The 18,638-nt window shown below is 43.9% G+C and overlaps 1 protein-coding gene across 5 annotated transcripts in view; it reads right to left on the bottom strand.

Moving 5' to 3' along the window:
- SNTG2 (syntrophin gamma 2) overlaps positions 1–18,638 on the bottom strand; it is a 378,883-nt gene that overhangs the window by 157,800 nt on the left and 202,445 nt on the right. For all 5 annotated transcript variants that reach the window (XM_038006474.2, XM_038006475.2, XM_073022727.1 and 2 more), the window contains 2 exons: positions 16,308–16,395; positions 9,888–9,979 (listed from right to left, as the gene is read on the bottom strand). In XM_038006474.2, coding sequence (XP_037862402.2) covers positions 9,888–9,979; positions 16,308–16,395 — 180 coding nt within the window. The remainder of the gene's footprint in view (positions 1–9,887; positions 9,980–16,307; positions 16,396–18,638) is intronic.

The following is an 18,638-nucleotide window of genomic DNA, read 5'->3' as shown; positions in this document are numbered from 1 at the left end:
ATCTGTGGAACGTTGAACTTGAGAGTTATGATACGGGATATCTGGTGGAAGAAATTTCTGAGCAGCAAAGCATTCAAGATGGAGCCTGGCTGCTTCCAGCAACCTATGCTCATATTTGTTTGCAAAAAAAGATGTAAAAGTAAAACTTACGTAAAAGGAAAGCAGAATGTAAAAGTTTGGAAAATGTGCAGCCTGTCCATGTGGTAGAAAAGAAAAATCCATTTTCAGAGGATGAATTCCAGCCGGTTGCAGAAATTTACATAAGTAAAGAGGAGCCAAATGTTAATAGCCAAAACAACAAGGAAAATGACTTGAAGACATTTCAGAGACCTTCTTGGCAGTACATCCCATCATAGACCTAGAGGCCTTGGAGGGAAGAATTATTTCCTGGGCCAGGACCAGGGCCCTGCTACCCTGTGCAATCTTGGGACACTGCCCCCTGCCTCCTAGTCACTCCAGCTCCCACCATGGTTATAAGGGTCCCAGATATGTCTCAGGCCTCTGCTCCAGGGAGTGCAAGTTGTAAGCCTTGGTGGTTTCCACGTGGTGTTAAGCCTGTAGGTGCACAGAGGGCAAGAATCAAGGTTTGGAAGCCTCTGCCTAGATTTCAGAGGATGTATGTAAATTCCTGCATGTCCCGGCAGAAGTCTGCTGCAGGGGAGAAGCCCTCATGGAGAACCTCTACTAGGGCAGTGCAGAGGGGAAATGTGGGGTTGGAGCTCTCACACAGAGTCTCCATTAGGACACTGACTACTGGAACTGTGAGAAGAAGGCTACCATCCTCCAGACCCCAGAATGGTATATCTACTGATAGTTTGCACCATGTTCCTGGAAGACCCACAGGCACTCAACGCCAGTCTTTGAGAGCAGTCATGAGAGCTGAGCCTTGAAGAGCCATAGCAGTGGGACTGCCCAAGGCCTTGAGAGCTCACCCCTTGCATCAGAGTGGCCTAGATGTGAGACATGGAGTCAAAATAGATTATTTCAGAGCTTTAAGATTTAATGACTGCCTTTTTGGATTTCAGACTTGCATGGGGCCTGCAGCTCTTTCGTTTGGGTTGATTTCTCCCATTTAAAATGGGCGTATTTACCCAATGCCTGTATCCCCATTGTATCTTGGAAGTAATTAACTTTTTTAAAAAAATATTTTACATGCTCATAGGTGGAAGGGACTTGCTTTGCCTTAGATGAGACTTTGAACAATGGACTTTTGAGTTAATGCTGAAATGAGTTAAAACTTGGGGGACTGTTGAGAAGGAATGATTGTAATCGGCAATGTGAGAAGGACATGAGACTTGGCAGGGGTCAAGGGTGGAATGATATATTTTGAATTTGTGTCTCTGCCCAAATCTCATGTTGAATTGTAATCCCCAATGTTGGAAGAAGGGCCTGATGGGAGGTGAGTGAATCATGGGGGTAGATTTTCCCTTGCTATTCTTATAATAGTGAATGAGTTCGCATGAGATCTGGTTGTTTAAAACTATGTAGCACTTCCCGCTTCTTGCTCTTCCTCCTGCTCTGGCCATGTGAAGGCATGCCTGCTCCTGCTTCACTTTTCACCATGATTGTAAGTTTCCTGAGGCCTCCCCAGCCATATTTCCTACACAGCCAATGGAAACGTGAGCCAATTAAACCTCTTTTCTTTATGAATTTCCCAGTTTCGGGTATTTCTTTATAGCAGTGTGATAATCGGCTAAGACAGTAATCATAGTTATTTTATATTCAATGTCTGAAAATCTATATGTTTTAGTTGCCTGAGTCTATTGTTTTTTTTTATTTTTTGCTCACTCATCTATGTAGTATTTTCCCTTATATGTTTGATAAAATGTGTTGACATTCCCATATTTGATTGAACTTAATTTATGGATAACTTTGGGGCCTAAATTAAATGCGTTTTCAGTTACTTGTACTGTGGGCTGGAATCAACTTAGCCATGTTCCTGAATTTCTGGATTAATGTAGAATTCTCCAATTCTGACCCCTTCTTTCTACTGCTCACCCAGGCTTAGTCTCCTAATGGACTGGGGGTCTATAGAAGTATTAGGACCCAGGGTGACCCCCACAATCCTTGAGGGCTTGTAACTCAACACTCCACATTCAGTTCATCTCCATTCAACTCTCTGAAATTCTGCAAGTCAAGCAATAACTATTTTATATTTTTTGTAGGAAATAGGGTTTTGTCATGGGACAGTCCCTTCCTAACAGCTATTCTAAGACACTACCAGAAGTAGAAAGCACCTTTCCTTATATTTGTTTGAGAAAAAAATGGATATACATGGAAAAACTCTTTTTTTAATGCTAACTTCTTTCCTCTTTTGAATAACTATACGTTCTAGGTTTCCTTAATTTTTTCTTCAGCAAGAATAAATTCCTTTTGCATCTGAGCTTTTTGAAAAAGAAAAACTTCATGAACTGAGAGTGTGTAAATAGCTTTTGAAAATATTTTAAGTTGTTTTATATGTGTATACACATACATAAATATACACAATAAAAATAAAATGCCCCGATTGAATCATAAAGTTGCTAATTCCCATCAATTTTTTGAACTTGCTGTTGTGCCATTTTGTTGATGATGCTAAAGAAATACTATTCTCTATCTATCCAGTCTTACTGGTGAAGGTATATGACACGATGTGATGCGAGAATGTGCAACTGGAATTCTCACACTTCACCCTGCTGGTGGTCAGTTGGTACAACCTGTTTGAAAAACTGCCAAGCAGGATCTGCTAAAGGTAAGTACATACACATATCGTATCACCCTGCAACTGCACTCCTGAGTATACACCCAAAAGAAAATGAATACTACATCCCCCAAAAGACATGTCCACAAATGATCATAACAGTTTTATATGTAATAGGCCCCAATCAGAAAACTCCAATGCCTACCATCATTAGATTAGATGGAAATATGTTATAAGCATACAGTGGAACACTGGATTGCAATGAAAAATAAAAAAGTATACTGTTGCATATAATGTCATAATATTGAGCAAACAAATGTCACAATATTGAGCAAACAAAGTCAAACACAAGAGTATGACTCTCATTCATGTGAAATTCAAAAACAGGCAAAATGAATCTATGGTTATAGAGGTCAAAACAGTGATTAGGCTAGGTGCCATGGCACATGCCTGTAATTCCAGCACTTTAGGGGACTGCGGAGGGAGGATTGCTTGAGCCCAGGAGTTCAAGACCAGCCTGGGCACTATGGTGAAACTCCATCTTTACAAAAAAGATACAAAAATCATCTAGGCATGGTGGCACACATCTATTGTCCCAGCTACCGGGGAGGCTGAGTTGGGGGGATTACTTGAGACCAGGAACTTGAGGCTGCAGTGAGCCCAGATCCCATCATTGCACTCCAGCCTGGGAAACAGTGGGAGATCCTGTCTCAAACAAGCGAACAAACAAACAAAAATAGTGATTACTTCTGGGAGGAAGACTTCTAGATTCTGGAGACATGCTATATCTTGACAAAGATGCTGTGAAGTAAGTTGTCATTTCAGAGACACCTACTTCACTGCAGACACCTTGTACATCAATTAAATGTACAAGGCCATTCGCTATCTCTGCCTGGGAGGCAATCTTTCCTCTCAGATTGCAGATTCAATACTTTATTATTTTTATTATTATAGCTGCCTTTTCTTTTTTGTGACTACTAATAACAAGTTTCTCATCTATTCTCTTATACCTTCTGTAATTTTTGTTTTGAGACTTTTTTCCTATGCCCTTCTTGATTCATTCATTTAATTACAATGACCAGAGTCTTTTTGATTAGTCTTTTTTTTTTTTTTTTTTTTGAAATTGTTAAGTTAGAAAAGCAGGGATTTACTATCAGAAATATTTTGTTCTCTGTAACTCCTTATTCATTTTTGGTAAAGGTTTCTTACAAAGGAAAATTAGTGAGTCCCACATTAGACTTGCACAGGCACAGCTAAAGCGGAAGCCATAGGTGAGCATTTTAAATCCTCTCAAAGGATCTGGTCGGTAATCCAAGAACCCAGAACACTGAGTGAAAGTACCAACTCCCAAGCGAGGAAAAGCACTTTTGCACATGCACGCCATCAGGGAGGCAGCCCTCTATGCACCCTTTGAAGGAAAGCTGCACACCAACCAATTAATAAGCCAGTCAGGATAGAATTTGCAGAAGATGGAAAGAAGCAGCGATGGATTCAGCAATGGGTGAGAGGGCAATGGATTCTGTACTTTCAAACCTAAACGCATGACATTAATGTGAGTGGGAGTTTTCCTTCATTATAAATGTTTAGTAAGGATTCTTGAGACAAAATGGCACAGTATAGATCAGGAACTTAGAATCTTAAACTACTTGAGCCATACTCAGGTGCCGGGAGGGGATATGTGGTAACTAGAAGCAAAGGCTCTCCGCAAGCTTCAACTTTTAGGAGGCAGAAGAGAAATAAATGAGAAATGTGACTTCTGGGAAAGCAGGTAGTTAGTAATTTAGCTTCAAATAATAACAGGGAAAAATTGTCAAATATATAAGGTAGCTCAGGGAATTACTTCAGCTGTCAGGACAGAGAGAGAACGTTACACACCACCTATCCCACCTCCAGAGGAAGAGGCTGCTAATGCAGCAGGGGTCAGAGGCTTCCAATTGTAAAGATGGAAACCATTCCTCCGGGTTTCTTGTGACTACAAGGCTGCTCTGAACATGACAAACTTTGCTTTTTGCTCCATCAGGCCTGGTCCTGGGAGGATGAAAGTGAAGCTGGTAAGTCTGAAAATGCAGCCATCAAAGCAGCTTAAATCCTTTGAGTCTAGGAAGTTTCCAACTCACCTCTTTCAAGAAAGAAATTGTGCCATCTGTTTTATTCTCCAGTCCATAGACACTATCAATGCTAGTAGTATTACCACTTCGCTATGTACTATAAAACATACTCTTGAGTGCAAAGAATAATCACAATGCTTTAAATCGTCTCTACAAGAGAGAAACTGGCTTTCAGATTCTTAAAGTACCATCCAGAAAACCAATTAGAATGTCTCTAAAATTCTCACAGGATTTTGAGACTTTTGAAACATTTTCATCTATGTCTTTTTCCTTGATATTATACCAGAAGTGTTTATCATATAACTAAAAATTTTAATGAACAACAAAAAAATAAGTGTTTATTGTCCCAAATTCCAACAATATAGTAGTATGGTTAATATAAAAATTATCTCATATTTAACAACACACGCAATCACTGCTAGTCTTTTGTGACAAATTTACATAAATGAAATTATTTAAATGTTGTTTGCATTCAGCAGTGTGCCAATAACCTTTTTTCACATCAGGAAGCGCATGTCAACTTGAAGGGCTATGTGGGTATGCTTAGTTTCCTTTTCAAAAAAAATAAAATAAAATGAAAGTGCTGGTCTACTGGAAACAATTATCTCTTTTTTGTCAGAAAATACTATATTTGTTTCTTCACTTTTGAAGCATGTTTGCTGGGTATAGAATTTTAAACAGGAATTAATTTCTTTTTCATACTTTAAAGCTGTCATTTCATTTTCTCTAGCTTCTCTTGTTTTTGTTGAGAAAGAAGTTGTCAATTTTACTATTATTTTCTTTTTAACTTCTGGCTCCTTCTAAAGTTTTTTTTTTTTTTTTTAAACTTTTATTTTTAAGTTCCAGGGTACATGTGCAGGATGTGCACGTTTGTTACATTGGTAAACGTGTGCCATGGTGGTTTGCTGCACCTATCAACCCATCTCCTAGGTATTAAGCCCAGCATCCATTAGCTATTTTTTCCTGATGCTCTCCCTCCCGCCGTGGGCCCCCACCTCTTGCCAGGCCCCAGTGTGTGTTGTTCCCCTCCCTGTGTCCTTGTGTTCTCATAATTCAGTTCCCACTTATAAGTGAGGCCATGTGGTGTTTGCTTTTCGGTTCCTGCCTTATTCTGATGAGGATAATGGTTTCAGCTCCATCCATGTCCCTGCAAAGGACATGGTCTTGTTCCTCTTTATGGCTGCATAGTATTCCATGGTGTATCTCTATGACATTTTCTTTATCCAGTCTATCATAGATGGGCATTTGGGTTGATTCCATGTGTTTACAATTGTGATTAGTGCTGCAATTAACATACACATGCATGTATTGCTGTAACCGAATAATTTACATTCCTTTTGGTATATACCCAGTAATGGGATTGCTGAGTCAAATGGTATTTCTGGTTCTAGACCTTTGAGGAATCACCACACCATCTTCCACAATGGTTGAATGAATTTACATTTCCACCAACAGTGAAAAAGTGTTCCTATTTCTCTGCAACCTTGACATCATCTGACTTTTTAATGATCACCATTCTGACTGGCCTGAGATGGTATCTCATTGTGGTTTTGATTTGCATTTCTCTGAGGATAAGTAATAATAAGCCTTTTTTCAACTATTTGTTGGCCACATGAATGTCTTCTTTTTTGATGTATCTGCTCATATCCTTTGCCCACATTTAATGTTTTTTTTTTTCTTGTAAATTTGTTTAAGTTCCTTGTAGATTCTGGATATTAGACCTTTGCCAGACAGATAGATTGCAAAAATTTTCTCCCACTTTGTAACTCGCCTGTTCAATCTGATGATAGTTGCTTTTGCTGTGCAGAAGCTCTTTAGTTTAATTAGATCCCATTTGTCAATTTTTAAGTTTTTCTTAAAAAAAACAAACAAACTTTATTTTAGGTTCAGGGGTACATGTGCAGGTTTGTTATACAGGTAAATTGGTGTAATGGGGGCTTGTTATATGGGTTATTTCCTTACCCAGGTATTAATCCTAATACTAAATAGTTATTTTTTCTGATCCTCTCCCTCCTCCCACCCTTCACCTTCAGGTAGGCCTCAATATTGAGTCTTGATAGCCTTCTAAAAAGAACATATTAAAACTATTTTAAAACTCTGCAATTCAGATTCTCTGTAATGAGTTTAAATAACCTGATGATGCTTTATTCTGCAGCTGAGCTAACCATATGAATAACTACGAAGACTTTTAAGTTCAGCACTTTTCTCTTTCTCTTGCTGATAAGGAGGATGAGGATGTCTAAAGATGACATATTCTAAGCATTAGGCTAGTCACTTTACCCACATCCCTTCCGTAATTCCTCAATTACTCGTTGACACGAGGATCATATCCACCAAAGCCTGAAGAACCAGGAGAGTCGGGAGAACCAGGAGAACTGGGAGAACCAGGAAAACCAGGCAGCCTCCCTTCAACGTTGCTCTCATGTTACTTTTCCATTGCGCTTACCAGAGCCACACACACCGTCTGACCTTCCCTGGAATGACACCGAATCATGCCTCATGCTCTGTGTCTCCTTCCCGGAAGAGTTTAGAGTCCGCTCAAAAAGCTGCAGCCACACAGTGGGAGAAAAACCCTGAGGACACTGCACAGAAAGGGCAGGAGGACAGTTCCTCCCTGCTGGATGGCGCTGGCTTGGGGCACGGGGTGTTGCAGACAAATGGAATTGTATAATCCTCCTGTCAAATTAATTTTAAAAAGACTCCGTAGGAAAATATTAAAGAAAATGGAAAGAAGTGAAGCAATATTAATTCAATATTAATTCAAAGAAGCAATATTAATTCAAATGTTAATTCCATAAGCAGGAAAGGTAAGTCAGAAAGGTTTGATTCTTCCCAGTAAATCTGGTGATTACAGTCAAAATTCCAACACTGTTTTTTTGTAGAATTGGATCAAGAGCTATTGAAATTCACAAGAAAAAACAAAGAGAGAGGATGGAAAAAATAGAGTGAGTTAGGAGGTGGCAAGAGGGCAAGGCCTACAGATGACACAAATTGATTATAAATACCTAGTAATTACATAGTGTGATATTGTCGTTGATATTGACCATCAGAATACAACACAGGTCTCAGCAGCACACGCCTGTGCTCATGGCGCTGGTTACATGTGAGCCGTGGCATTGCAGATCACCCAGAAACAGTGTTGAGACAACTGGTTATCCACAGAAACGCACCTGGAACTCTACCTTGCACGGGTTTCACAAAAATAGATCTCATGGAATTTAGAGACCTCATGTGAAAAGCAAACATTAACAATATTTAGAGGAAAATATAAGGAAATATCTTTATGAACTTAGGATAAGAAAGATTTCTTAAACAAGATCCTAAAACCACAAAACCACAAAAGATAGCACAAACAAAATGAAAAAGACAAGTTATCGGCTGTAGGAAGAGATTTTTAACCCATTACTACCAAATTATTATTACCAAGTATATATTAAACATTTCAACAGATTTGTAAGAAAAAAGATCACCTTAACAGTAAATGTGCCTTAACAGTAAATGTGCCAAAGAGATGAATAGCATTTCACAGAAGAGGAAAAGCCAAAGGAAAACACAAATAGGAAAAGTAAATAAAACTCATTAGTAATGATGGAAATGAAATAGAGTCCCAGAGAGAGAACAATTTTACAGCTACTGTACTTTGAATATTAAGTCAAAAATTACCTAGCACTGGAGAGGCTGTGGCTCAACTGGAATTCCCTAGAGCTGTAGGAATATAAACTGCACAGCCACTTTTATAGAAAACTTGCTGTTATTTTGAAAATAGAACATCCTGGCATAATCTAGCACTCAGAAATTCTTCCTTATAGAATAGCCAAGAGACATTTATAAGTATCTTTATGGCTGTGGTGGTTTTAATGATGATAAACTAGGAAAACAAACATAAAACAAAAGCCAAGTGTCCATGGGCAACTGACAATGGATAAATAAACTGTAGTGAAATATCATACAGCAAAAAACCTCATAGCAACAAACAGTAAGTAAACATGCAAATCTCAGAAGACTATGGCAGAATAATATTTTATAAGCCTTGCAATAAAATGAAATTGTATATTTACAGATACAACTTTTTTTAATCAAGAGAATGACAAACACAAAATTCAGGATGCCTTATATCTCTGGGCAGGCCAGAAAATGGAGTATGGAAGCACTAGTGCACAGATGAAAAGCTAGGGACAATACTCTAATTATTGATGAGAACTGCAATTTCATGGGCATTTGTTTTACTTTGTTTCATAACTGACACAGAGTCTAAATGCAATTTTTAATTATCAAGAGCTCAATTAATTGGTTAGAAATGGAGTAGTCAGACATCTTAAACATAGATTGTACAAACATGAATATTTTTCTCTATGTTCTCCCTGTGTATGAAGTATCTGGTCATTTTGATGATGTGACTGGAATGATTTACAATAAAACATTTTTTCAAACTGCTTACAGGATTCTACATTTCTCGTGCACTAATGCCTCTGTGGATGATGAATTCCCCATGGGATGCAGCTCACAGGTCACCCTGCGGGAGTCAGAGTTCAGGCTTCTGAGGGAGGAGGGCATGAACCCTGTGCCCCAGGGAGCTGCAGGTTCTCTTACAGCCCAGGCTTCTGAGGAAGGAGGGTGGGAGCCCCATGCCCCAGGGAGCTGCAGGTTCTCCTTTTGCTCAAGTCTGGTTTCCTTGGGAGGGTGGATATTTGGAATGTGATTAAAACTCACTGCACTATACAGTGTTTATACCTCCTTAGGTATTTTCTGTTAAGAAATTCATGGGAGTCTCACAGAAGTTTCCTAAAAATAACCTGAATCCTTCCTACAGTCACAGTGATATGTAAGTCAGAGGCAGGACTCAAAGTATTCTTGCCTGCTCACTGAGATGCTGTGAATTATGAGCTTAAAATATCCTATAATGCAATCATGAGGTGTCCCACATGGGAGTAAATGCCAACAGAACAGCACCTTGAATCTGTGTTCTAAGTATTTCCTCTCAAACCACCACAATTATCTTCACTGGGCAGTACAGGATCTTTTTAATTCTGTCTAGAGATTATCTCTGGGCTACTGACATTTCTGTTCAGATAAAATTTAATGAGAATCTATATGCTTACTGTGTTACTGGAGTTTCCGTTCAGATGCAGACCGCTGTCAAAGAGGGGAGAGGAGGCCCCACTGCTGTGGTCGCTGGATGGCCCTGGGGACCCTGCAGTAAAACAAGAGAAGTTCCTTCCAATTGCTGCCTCGACAAAGCACACTGTGACCATGCAGTGACTTCAGTTCTACCTCTGCATGGGAAGTCACCAGCGCCAAAATGCCTGGTCACTCTCAGAGAAGCTGATGCCCAGTTATGGGCTGGGTCATCCCCAATGGCCTCCCACCTTCCTGCCATGATACGGTTTCCTCACCAAGATCTGACCTCAGATTGAAGGGAGGACCACTGTCGGCTCCTATGAGGGCTCCCCAGGGTGGAGGGACAGCATCGGGAAGGTGTGCCCCTGGCAGCCCAGGCCCTCCCTATCAACACGCCCCCCTGGAGTGGTCAGCACAAGGCGCCTTCTGTGATCTTGGTGTTCTCTTTTGAAAGGAGATGATCGTACCAGGCCACTCAAAAGGTTTTCTTTTCCAGAAACAATATTGAAAAGCTAACACTCAAAGCACTTAGCACATTACAGGTAAAACAGGTGCTCATAACATAACTTCCCTGGAAATACAGGCTCGTGCAACCAGAGCTTACACCTGCTAAACAGAAGCAAGCCAGTTCATAGATCTTCACGCTGCATGGATTACCCAGCGGATGCAAAGCGCTTTCATGCCATTTCCAAGGTCCTGGGAACAGCTCAGGGAGAAAGGCTGTATTTGTTCCTTTATTGTCCCTTCCCACCAATATCTTCAGGCTGGACAATAAGAGTGGGCTGCTCCCATGCGGCTTAGTGTTTCACCCAGCATTTCTGTGGTATTGCCACGTAAAGACAGATCCGTGAACACAGTAGCCTGACCATGCTAGATTCCCAGCCAGGTGGAACAGAGGCCTCCCAACACTGAGAAAGGAGCCTTTGATGCATCCATCAGTGGAGACCAGGCCCTGTTCTTAGATCACCTGAGTGCCTGGAAAGAGGAAAGCAGCACTGAGAACAGCACTAGCAGGAGGACCTGTCACCAGCCAGCCATCAGTCATCACCACCATGTGGTGCTGTGGCAGAATGGAGGCTTGAACTGGCACACTGGCCTCTTGCAGGAAAGACCCCTGTGAAGCCGAAGAAAGCCTGGTGGACACAGCTCTGTGCATTTGTATTTGGGACGCCCTGTTGTGCCGTCTGTTTCCTGGGATTAAAGTGAAGATCAATCGGCATCACATATGCAAAGTCATAATGTGACTACCAGCCTCACTTGGTGCAGACAGGAACGCAATATGGCTCGGAGGCTCAAGATCCTCTAACCTCCAATCTGCCTCTGCAAATGTGACGTGCAATGTTCAGCGAGTTAACACGGCTCGCTGTTACCCTTTGTCCAGCTGTATGATATCTACAAAGACTCATGTTTTCAGAAAACACTTCATACCATATTCCTTCATGAAAATTAAGATATTGAGAAACTTGGAGAACTCTGGGGGAAATAAGAGCTGCTTAACTTTGTTTAAAGGGTAGTTGTCAATTTTACTAGATGAGGAACTTTCCTTTTCCATTGGACACTGTTTACTGTCTGGTGAAGACTCTGCTGTGGACCAGCCTTCTGTTCCACACAGCACCCAGGGCATTACACGGGGTCATTGCTGAGACAGCGCCTGAATCTGCCCTTTAGCGTTCAGAAGCACATTTCACTGTTATTTATTTGAAACTCTTTCCCAATGCCTGTTATTTTATATCCGTAATCACCATATCAGTAATTTGAGAGGAAAATCAAAATATTTTTAATGACTGCAATCTTCTAAAATCCCAAAGTCCATGCTGTAGACAAAGGAGACACATGGCTAATAGCAGCAGATCCAAGTTGCCATTGACTGAATGAGCAAACAGGTAAATAGTCAATAAATTTACATTTGACAGTCACACTTACACTCTAAATTTCTATAAATTTATTTCTGATGAATGGATATCTTGTCATCCATATCCCAGAACAGAAATGTGAATAGTTATATCTTTCTTCAATCACAAATAAAAGTCCATTATTTTTTTAAAAACCCAATATCAGGAATTCTCAATAAAAATGGACTTAGTTGGTGTCAAAAATAAACAATCATATTAGAAAACATACAGTATATGATCAATGTTTATTAAAACACCTAATCATAGAAAAAACTAACCCCAACCTATCAAAACTGCTTCGGTTACCCTCAGGCAATGCTGGTTGGAATGTAAAATGGTGTGGCTGCTGTGGAAAATACTTTGGCAGCCACTCAAAAAGTTGAGCCTAGAATCACCAGAGGACTCGGTAATTCCAGTCCGCGGCATCCACTTGGTGGGAAGGAAAGCATCTCCGAAGAAAAACGCATTCACAGATGCTCATGGTGGTATAATTCACAATATCCCCCAAACAGAAGCAAGACAAACGCCCACCAGCTGATGAAAGGGTATGTACGTGGGTCCACAAACACAGATAAATTCCCTGTGAGAGATGCTGTTCAGCTGGAAGAAGGCAGCACCGATGCCGGGACACTGGGGGCTGACTCCGAAACTACACTGAGGGGGGATGCCAGACACAAAGGCTCCCCAGAGCGGGATTCCATACACAGAAAACGTCCAGAGCAGGCAAATCCACAGAGACAGGAAGGAGATGCCCGGCTGCCGCGGGCTGGGGTGGGGAGAATCGGGACTGACTGCTAATTGGGACAGGGTTTATTTTTGGGATGATGGAAATGTTTTGGAATTAGATAGTAGCAAGGCCTCTACAACGTAGTGAAATACTTAAAATTGCTGACGTGTTACTTTAAAACGGTGAATTTTGTGTTGTATGAATTGTATCTTTATAAAAAGACCAAGAGCCTGACTTGTGAAAAATAAAAGCCTACTTTGACTCAGTCTCAAACGGCTATTTATTTTCTCTTTGATAAACGTTTTAAAATGTGGAAGCTGGACATTTTCCGCACAGATCTGCTGTGGTACTTTCCCACTCACTGGGGCTGCTCTGCAGTCAGAAAGTGAAGCCTGCTTGGGCACCGCAATTTTACCTTCATGGTGTGAATTCAGCAGAGGACGTTTCACCTGAATTTACGGAGAGATTACGGCTGCTGTGCTTAAATTGTTACGGATACTAAGATGTTAACATTTTTTATTGTAAAGAATGAAATAAAAAGGAGAATAGACACTTACTGAATTAACGGGGACACAGCACCCCTGGCCTCCGTGATCTGTGCCCCAGGCTGCCCTTTCCTGCATGTGCCCGGTGACCTGTGGGGTGGTCGGTGCAGCTGGGCCCCTCCAGGCAGAGCAGTTAGAGTCAGCACAGCCCTGCTCAGGACGCGGGCAGCAACGCTCACAGAAGTCACTAGGTCACCGGCAACTGACCCCGGAGCCTGCGGGTTTCAGCGGAGCCCACGGACAGAAGTCAGGATGTGAATCTCGACAGAGACAGCCTCTGCCCCGCGGGCTCAGGCACCAGAATTGCAAGAGCTGCCCATCCTCAGAGTGAAACACAGGCTCGGTGCTATCTCTAGGCAGGGGCGCACGGTGGAAACCTCCGCCTGGGGCACTTCCTCTGTGATCTGCTGTTGCAATGTTGCTGCTGCTGTTTCTTAAATTCTGCTGCTTCAACGGCAGCTGGGGAGGCTGGCTCAGACGCAGCACCCATCTCACTCTGCCTGTGAAGTCACCTTGCCCAAGAGAGAAGTCAGGAACAGCCCCAGGGTGAGTGTCCTCCGGCTCCCACTCCCACTTCGCAACACCAGAAAGCAACCCCTGCTTTCCGTCTGTCTCCTCCTTTATCTGTGCCACCTCCGCCTGTCCAAGTCTCTGTCTCCTCCTTTATCTGTGCCACCTCTGCCTGTCCAAGTCACTATCTTCTTTTCTTTTCTTTCTGGCAAAAATCTATGAAATGTCTTAGTTTCTTCCTTGGTGAGCCTGTATGGTCACAGCTGCTGCAGAATCCTCAGACACTCAGGCTGCCCCCTCGCAAGTGAGTCCTCCTCCCCCATCCGAGCTCACTGCTGGGCCTCGTGATGTGTGTCTGACACCTGAGTCCCCTGCTGGCTCCAAGAACTTCTGTGCAGCTCTCATCACGTCCACCCCCTTCCTGACTCACAGCAAAGTTTCTCAAAACCCCAGGGGGTGCACCACTGTGCCACATGTGACATTTCGCTCCCTTGAACTTTTGCCCGACTGCTAACATGTTCTGCCTCTACCGCCCTAGGAATATTCGCCTTTCTCATGCACGGCCTCTCAGCACCCCTTACTCTTTTCCTCAAGAACCCTCCAGGTCCTCATCCATGCTCCCGTGGCTCCATCTAGCAGAGGGAGTGGTCTCTGTGGATGGCAGGGCATGCAGTGAATCTTACTGATCCATGTTTAGTACAATGGTAGCAAGATCAATTTTCCTAAGATTGTGAATAGCACAGTCATCCTGCTGTGATTGAGGGGAAAAATGGAGTTGCTGAAATTGATTTGTTCCTGGTTGCTCAGGAAGATGAAAGCAGAAGTCACGCTATGAGTCTAATGATGCTTTTGATCAAATGCTGACACAGGAAAAGTTCACGTGTCCCCCTTGCAGGGCTTGTGATGGCAGAGTGCTCGCTTCTTCGGTGCCCTGCTGCTCACACCTGTGGCGGGGGTGCCATAGAGATGGGCAGGCTTTGGGGCTCGGACCCCATGGCAGCATGTAGGGGTGGATGTTCCCAGATCCTGAAGCCCCACTGGGAGTGTGTGTTCCAGGGTGTTCTTTTAGTTCTGCCGTCTGCAGGCGGCTTCTAGGCTTCACTTCTGCCGTCTGCTGGCGGTTTCCAGGCTTTAGTTCTGCTGTCGGTAGGCGGCTTGTAGGCTTTAGTTCTGCTGTCGGTAGGCGGCTTGTAGGCTTTAGTTCTGCTGTCGGTAGGCGGCTTGTAGGCTTTAGTTCTGCCGTCTGGAGGCGGCTTGTGTTAATAAGCTCAATTAGACCCTCTGCCTTATCACTAGGGCACAGGGCTTTCTGTATCCCGGGGTTCTTGCCTTAGCGTACCTGAAGAATCGGATCCCACGTGGGCTTGGAGGGTTGGCACAAGGTTTTATGGAGTGGTGGTAGCCTCAGAAAATGGATGGAGAGCCAGAAGGGGCATGGAGTGGCAAGGTGGTTTTCTCCTAGAGTCTCTTCCAACCACCCCAGCCAAACTCCACATCATTCTGCCAGTCGATAGCCTGCCAGTGTCTGCTGGTGCCTGTCAGCACGCTCTTCCACTCCTCTGTCCTTCTCTACATCCAGCCACTTGTGTCTCTGCCCACTAGAGTCTTGGGGTTGTTTTAGGCACAGGGGGCGTGGTGGGCCAGGGTGGTATTAGAAAATGCAACATTTGGGTGCAAGAACAGGAGTGCCTGTCCTCACTTAGGTCCATGGGTCCAGGCCTGGGGGTGGACCCCTCGACAGGGACCCGCCCTTCTCCTCCCAGCACTTCCCTGCATCCATCCTTTATCAGTGAAAAACCCAATGTATGATCAGAACTCAACAACTCATGTGCCTGAGAGCTGCAGCTGGGCCACTCGGGGGCAGGAGAGAAAGGAAGCCATTGACAATAGGGACATCAATGGAAGAGAGAGAGAAAGTAAAACAGCCAGTACGAACCCCCAGGGAGGGAAGCCGTTCATTCCCACGAGAGAGTGGCAGGAAGGACAGGCCACCAGCCCCCATGAGAAGGAACCCGACTGTCAGCTCGTCAGGAGGTCCTCATTCCATGTTGGATGCCATGGGGTTTGAGCCACCAGCAGATGTTGACTTCAGGGGAGCCTGGGCCTTGCCTTCAAGGCCTTTCCTGATTACCCACAAAGAGAGGGCAGTGATGCCCTCTGCTAAATCAAAGGAACGGTGGTGACTCTAACCTTTATAAAGCCACGACAGATGAATGACATTAGAAAAAGTTACAACTATCTTCACTAAAACATTTTTCTAGATTTGGGGTTCATCACTTTCATATTGGGTCACAATTCAAGTATAATAGAGGATTACAAACTTTGTGCCAAAATATGTCAGGGACTTCATAGCATAAATTTACCATTATTTTCATTTTTTGCACTGAAAATTTCTCAGGTCAACATAGATATTTCAAATGTAAACTTTGCTTGTATGTTAACATATAGATAAATACAATCGCGGTGAGTTTGCACGAAGGAAGAACCACGTAGTTACGTGATGAGAAGCATGGTCTGATAACACTTCCTTTAAAAAAGCCTGTGGATGTGTTAAAACATACGTCATGGGAATACGTAACGCCATGGTGCCTGCCTATACTTTTCTTCTCTCTGAATGTACACTCAGGAAATGATAAATATCCCAGTCCATGCGGTAGCATTTGGATAAATAATGTGGCAAAAAAGGAATTTCTCCAGCACCCTGCAGTTTCTCCTCTTCCCACTTACCTAACGGGAGCTTCAGAAACGCCGGCGCTTCCCTGAGATACTCAACGGTGATGGTAACTTCATTGCCAGCATTTCTCAGAAGATGCACCTGTCAATATGACAAAAATAGCTACTTTATCACCACAAAAGAACCAGACACAGAATTAAAAAATAAAATCTTTCTGCCTCTCCTGTTTCCCAAGAATTCAAAGTTCATAGCTACCTCTGAAACACGGAAAACGTTGTGGGCTTCAGCTGGAGTAAAGAAAGAGTGGTTATCACCTCCGAGGCCACCTGCCTCCCACATTCTATCTGCGTAAACAAGTGCATGAGTGAGCAGGGGTCTGCCTATATCATCCACAACACCAAGCTCTCTGCATCCCTATGAACGCAATCTACCAGAAAATAATACCCTTGGAGAAATCAGTGCGTTACTACAAACACCCAGTGTTCAGTCACTGGCAAAACGTGGATTAACTGTGGCACAACAAACCACAAATACGAATTTAAAGATTTAAATGATGTTTTAGTTCTCAGGAAATTAGTGGCTATCATTTCAAAAGGATGGAACTTAGTTCTGTGCTGAAACTTGAAATTATACTCACTGTTTTAGTCACCTCACATACAATCCCGTATGTTTCAACACAGCATCTAAAATCAGCTTTTTGTGCACAATGTATTTGCCATTGTTTAAATCTGACTGAGACACTAAAAGTCTAGATGCTACAAAGCTGTGTGTGTCAGAATTCACTGCATCTGTACCTGTGTCTTCCCATAATGCATAACCCTGCTCTGCCATGTCCTCCTCCTCTGAGGCCAGGCATAGCCCACCCCGCCCTCTCCTCTATACAGGGCCTGCCAACAGTTTGGGCAGGTTCCTAACACACTTCATCCTCCTAGGCCAGGTGTATCCCACCTTGCTCTCTCCTCTACATGGAGCCTGTTCACAGTTTGAGCAGGTTCCTGCCTCACTTTGTCCTCCTAGGCCAGGCATATCCCACCTCACCCTCTCCTCTACATGGAGCCTGTCCACAGTTTGAGCAGGTTCCTGCCCTACTTCATCCTCCTAGGGCAGGTGTATCCCACCCCGCCCTCTCCTCCACACAGAACCTGCCCACAGTGGGCAGGTTCCTACCTCACTTCATCCTCCTAGGCCAGGCATAACCCACCTTGCTCTCTCCTCTACATAAAGCCTACCCACAGTTTGGGCAGGTTCCTGCCCTACTTCATCGCTCCCTCTGACCTTTCCTCCTCATTTCTTCAGTCACTTCCCATGCCCATCATTGCCTACCTGGAGGACTACAGTTCTACCTGGAGGACTACAGCTCCCTAAGACCCTTGGTGTAGCCTGGGTGGGTTTTGAAGACTGGATTTGGAAAGTTTGAAAGTTCCCATGGCCTGAGATCCAACATAAATGTCTTCCTATTTCACCCGAGGACATTTCCATCCGGCATGGCTGGTCCACCTCTACCACCAGTGCTCCCTCCTGGCCCTCCAAGCAACCCCACCTCAGCCATGCCTGTGGACAACCTTACATATGTCGGTGCTTTCACATAGATCTTGACCTCATAGGACAGCCTCGTCCATTTTACCTCATGAAATCCCACTAAAAACTCCAGACTGGAAACAGGAGAACTGCGGAAACGCTCCCCTAATGCCACTGAGCATTTTCAACATCCTTTCTTCTCCCTCCCCTCGTCCACTTCCATGTGGCTGGTGACCCTGTGCTGATGGCCTCCAGGTCGCAGGTGCTGTTGGGAGACTTCACACGCCGCCCACTGCCTGTTGGGAGGCCTCACATACCCACTTCCTTTGGGGAGGCCTCACACGCCCACTTCCTGTTAGGAGGCTTCCCATGCCCACTTCCTGTTGGGAGGCCTCACATGCCCACCTCCTGTTGGGAGGCTTCACAGGCCTGCTTCCTGTTGAGATGTTTCCCACACCCACTTCCTGTTGGGTCCCTCACAAGCCCACTTCCTGTTGGGAGGCCTCACATGCCCACCTCCTGTTGGGAGGCTTCACACGCCTGCTTCCTGTTGGGATGCTTCACACACTCACTTCCTGTTGGGAGGCTTCACATGCCCGCTTCCTGTTGGGATGCTTCCCACACCCACTTACTGTTGGGTCCCTCACAAGCTGACTTCCAGTTGGGAGGCTTCACATGCCCACTTCCTGTGATCCTGCATCACTGCCTTCCTGTCATGCTCCACAGGCTGGGCCCCCCATAGGGCTAAGCCAGGCCTCTCCCGCCGGCTGTCTCCAAGGCGTCTTTCCTCCCCTGCTGTTCAGTGCAGGTGCACCCTTGTGAGATGCCTGTCTCCAACGTCCACACCCTGTCTTCATACAGGCTGC

The sequence above is a fragment of the Chlorocebus sabaeus genome, chromosome 14 (genome assembly GCF_047675955.1).
Source record: "Chlorocebus sabaeus isolate Y175 chromosome 14, mChlSab1.0.hap1, whole genome shotgun sequence".
NCBI classification, from domain to species: domain Eukaryota; kingdom Metazoa; phylum Chordata; class Mammalia; order Primates; family Cercopithecidae; genus Chlorocebus; species Chlorocebus sabaeus.
Note: the sequence above shows the minus strand (reverse complement) of the source record. Positions and strands in the feature narration are given on the sequence as shown.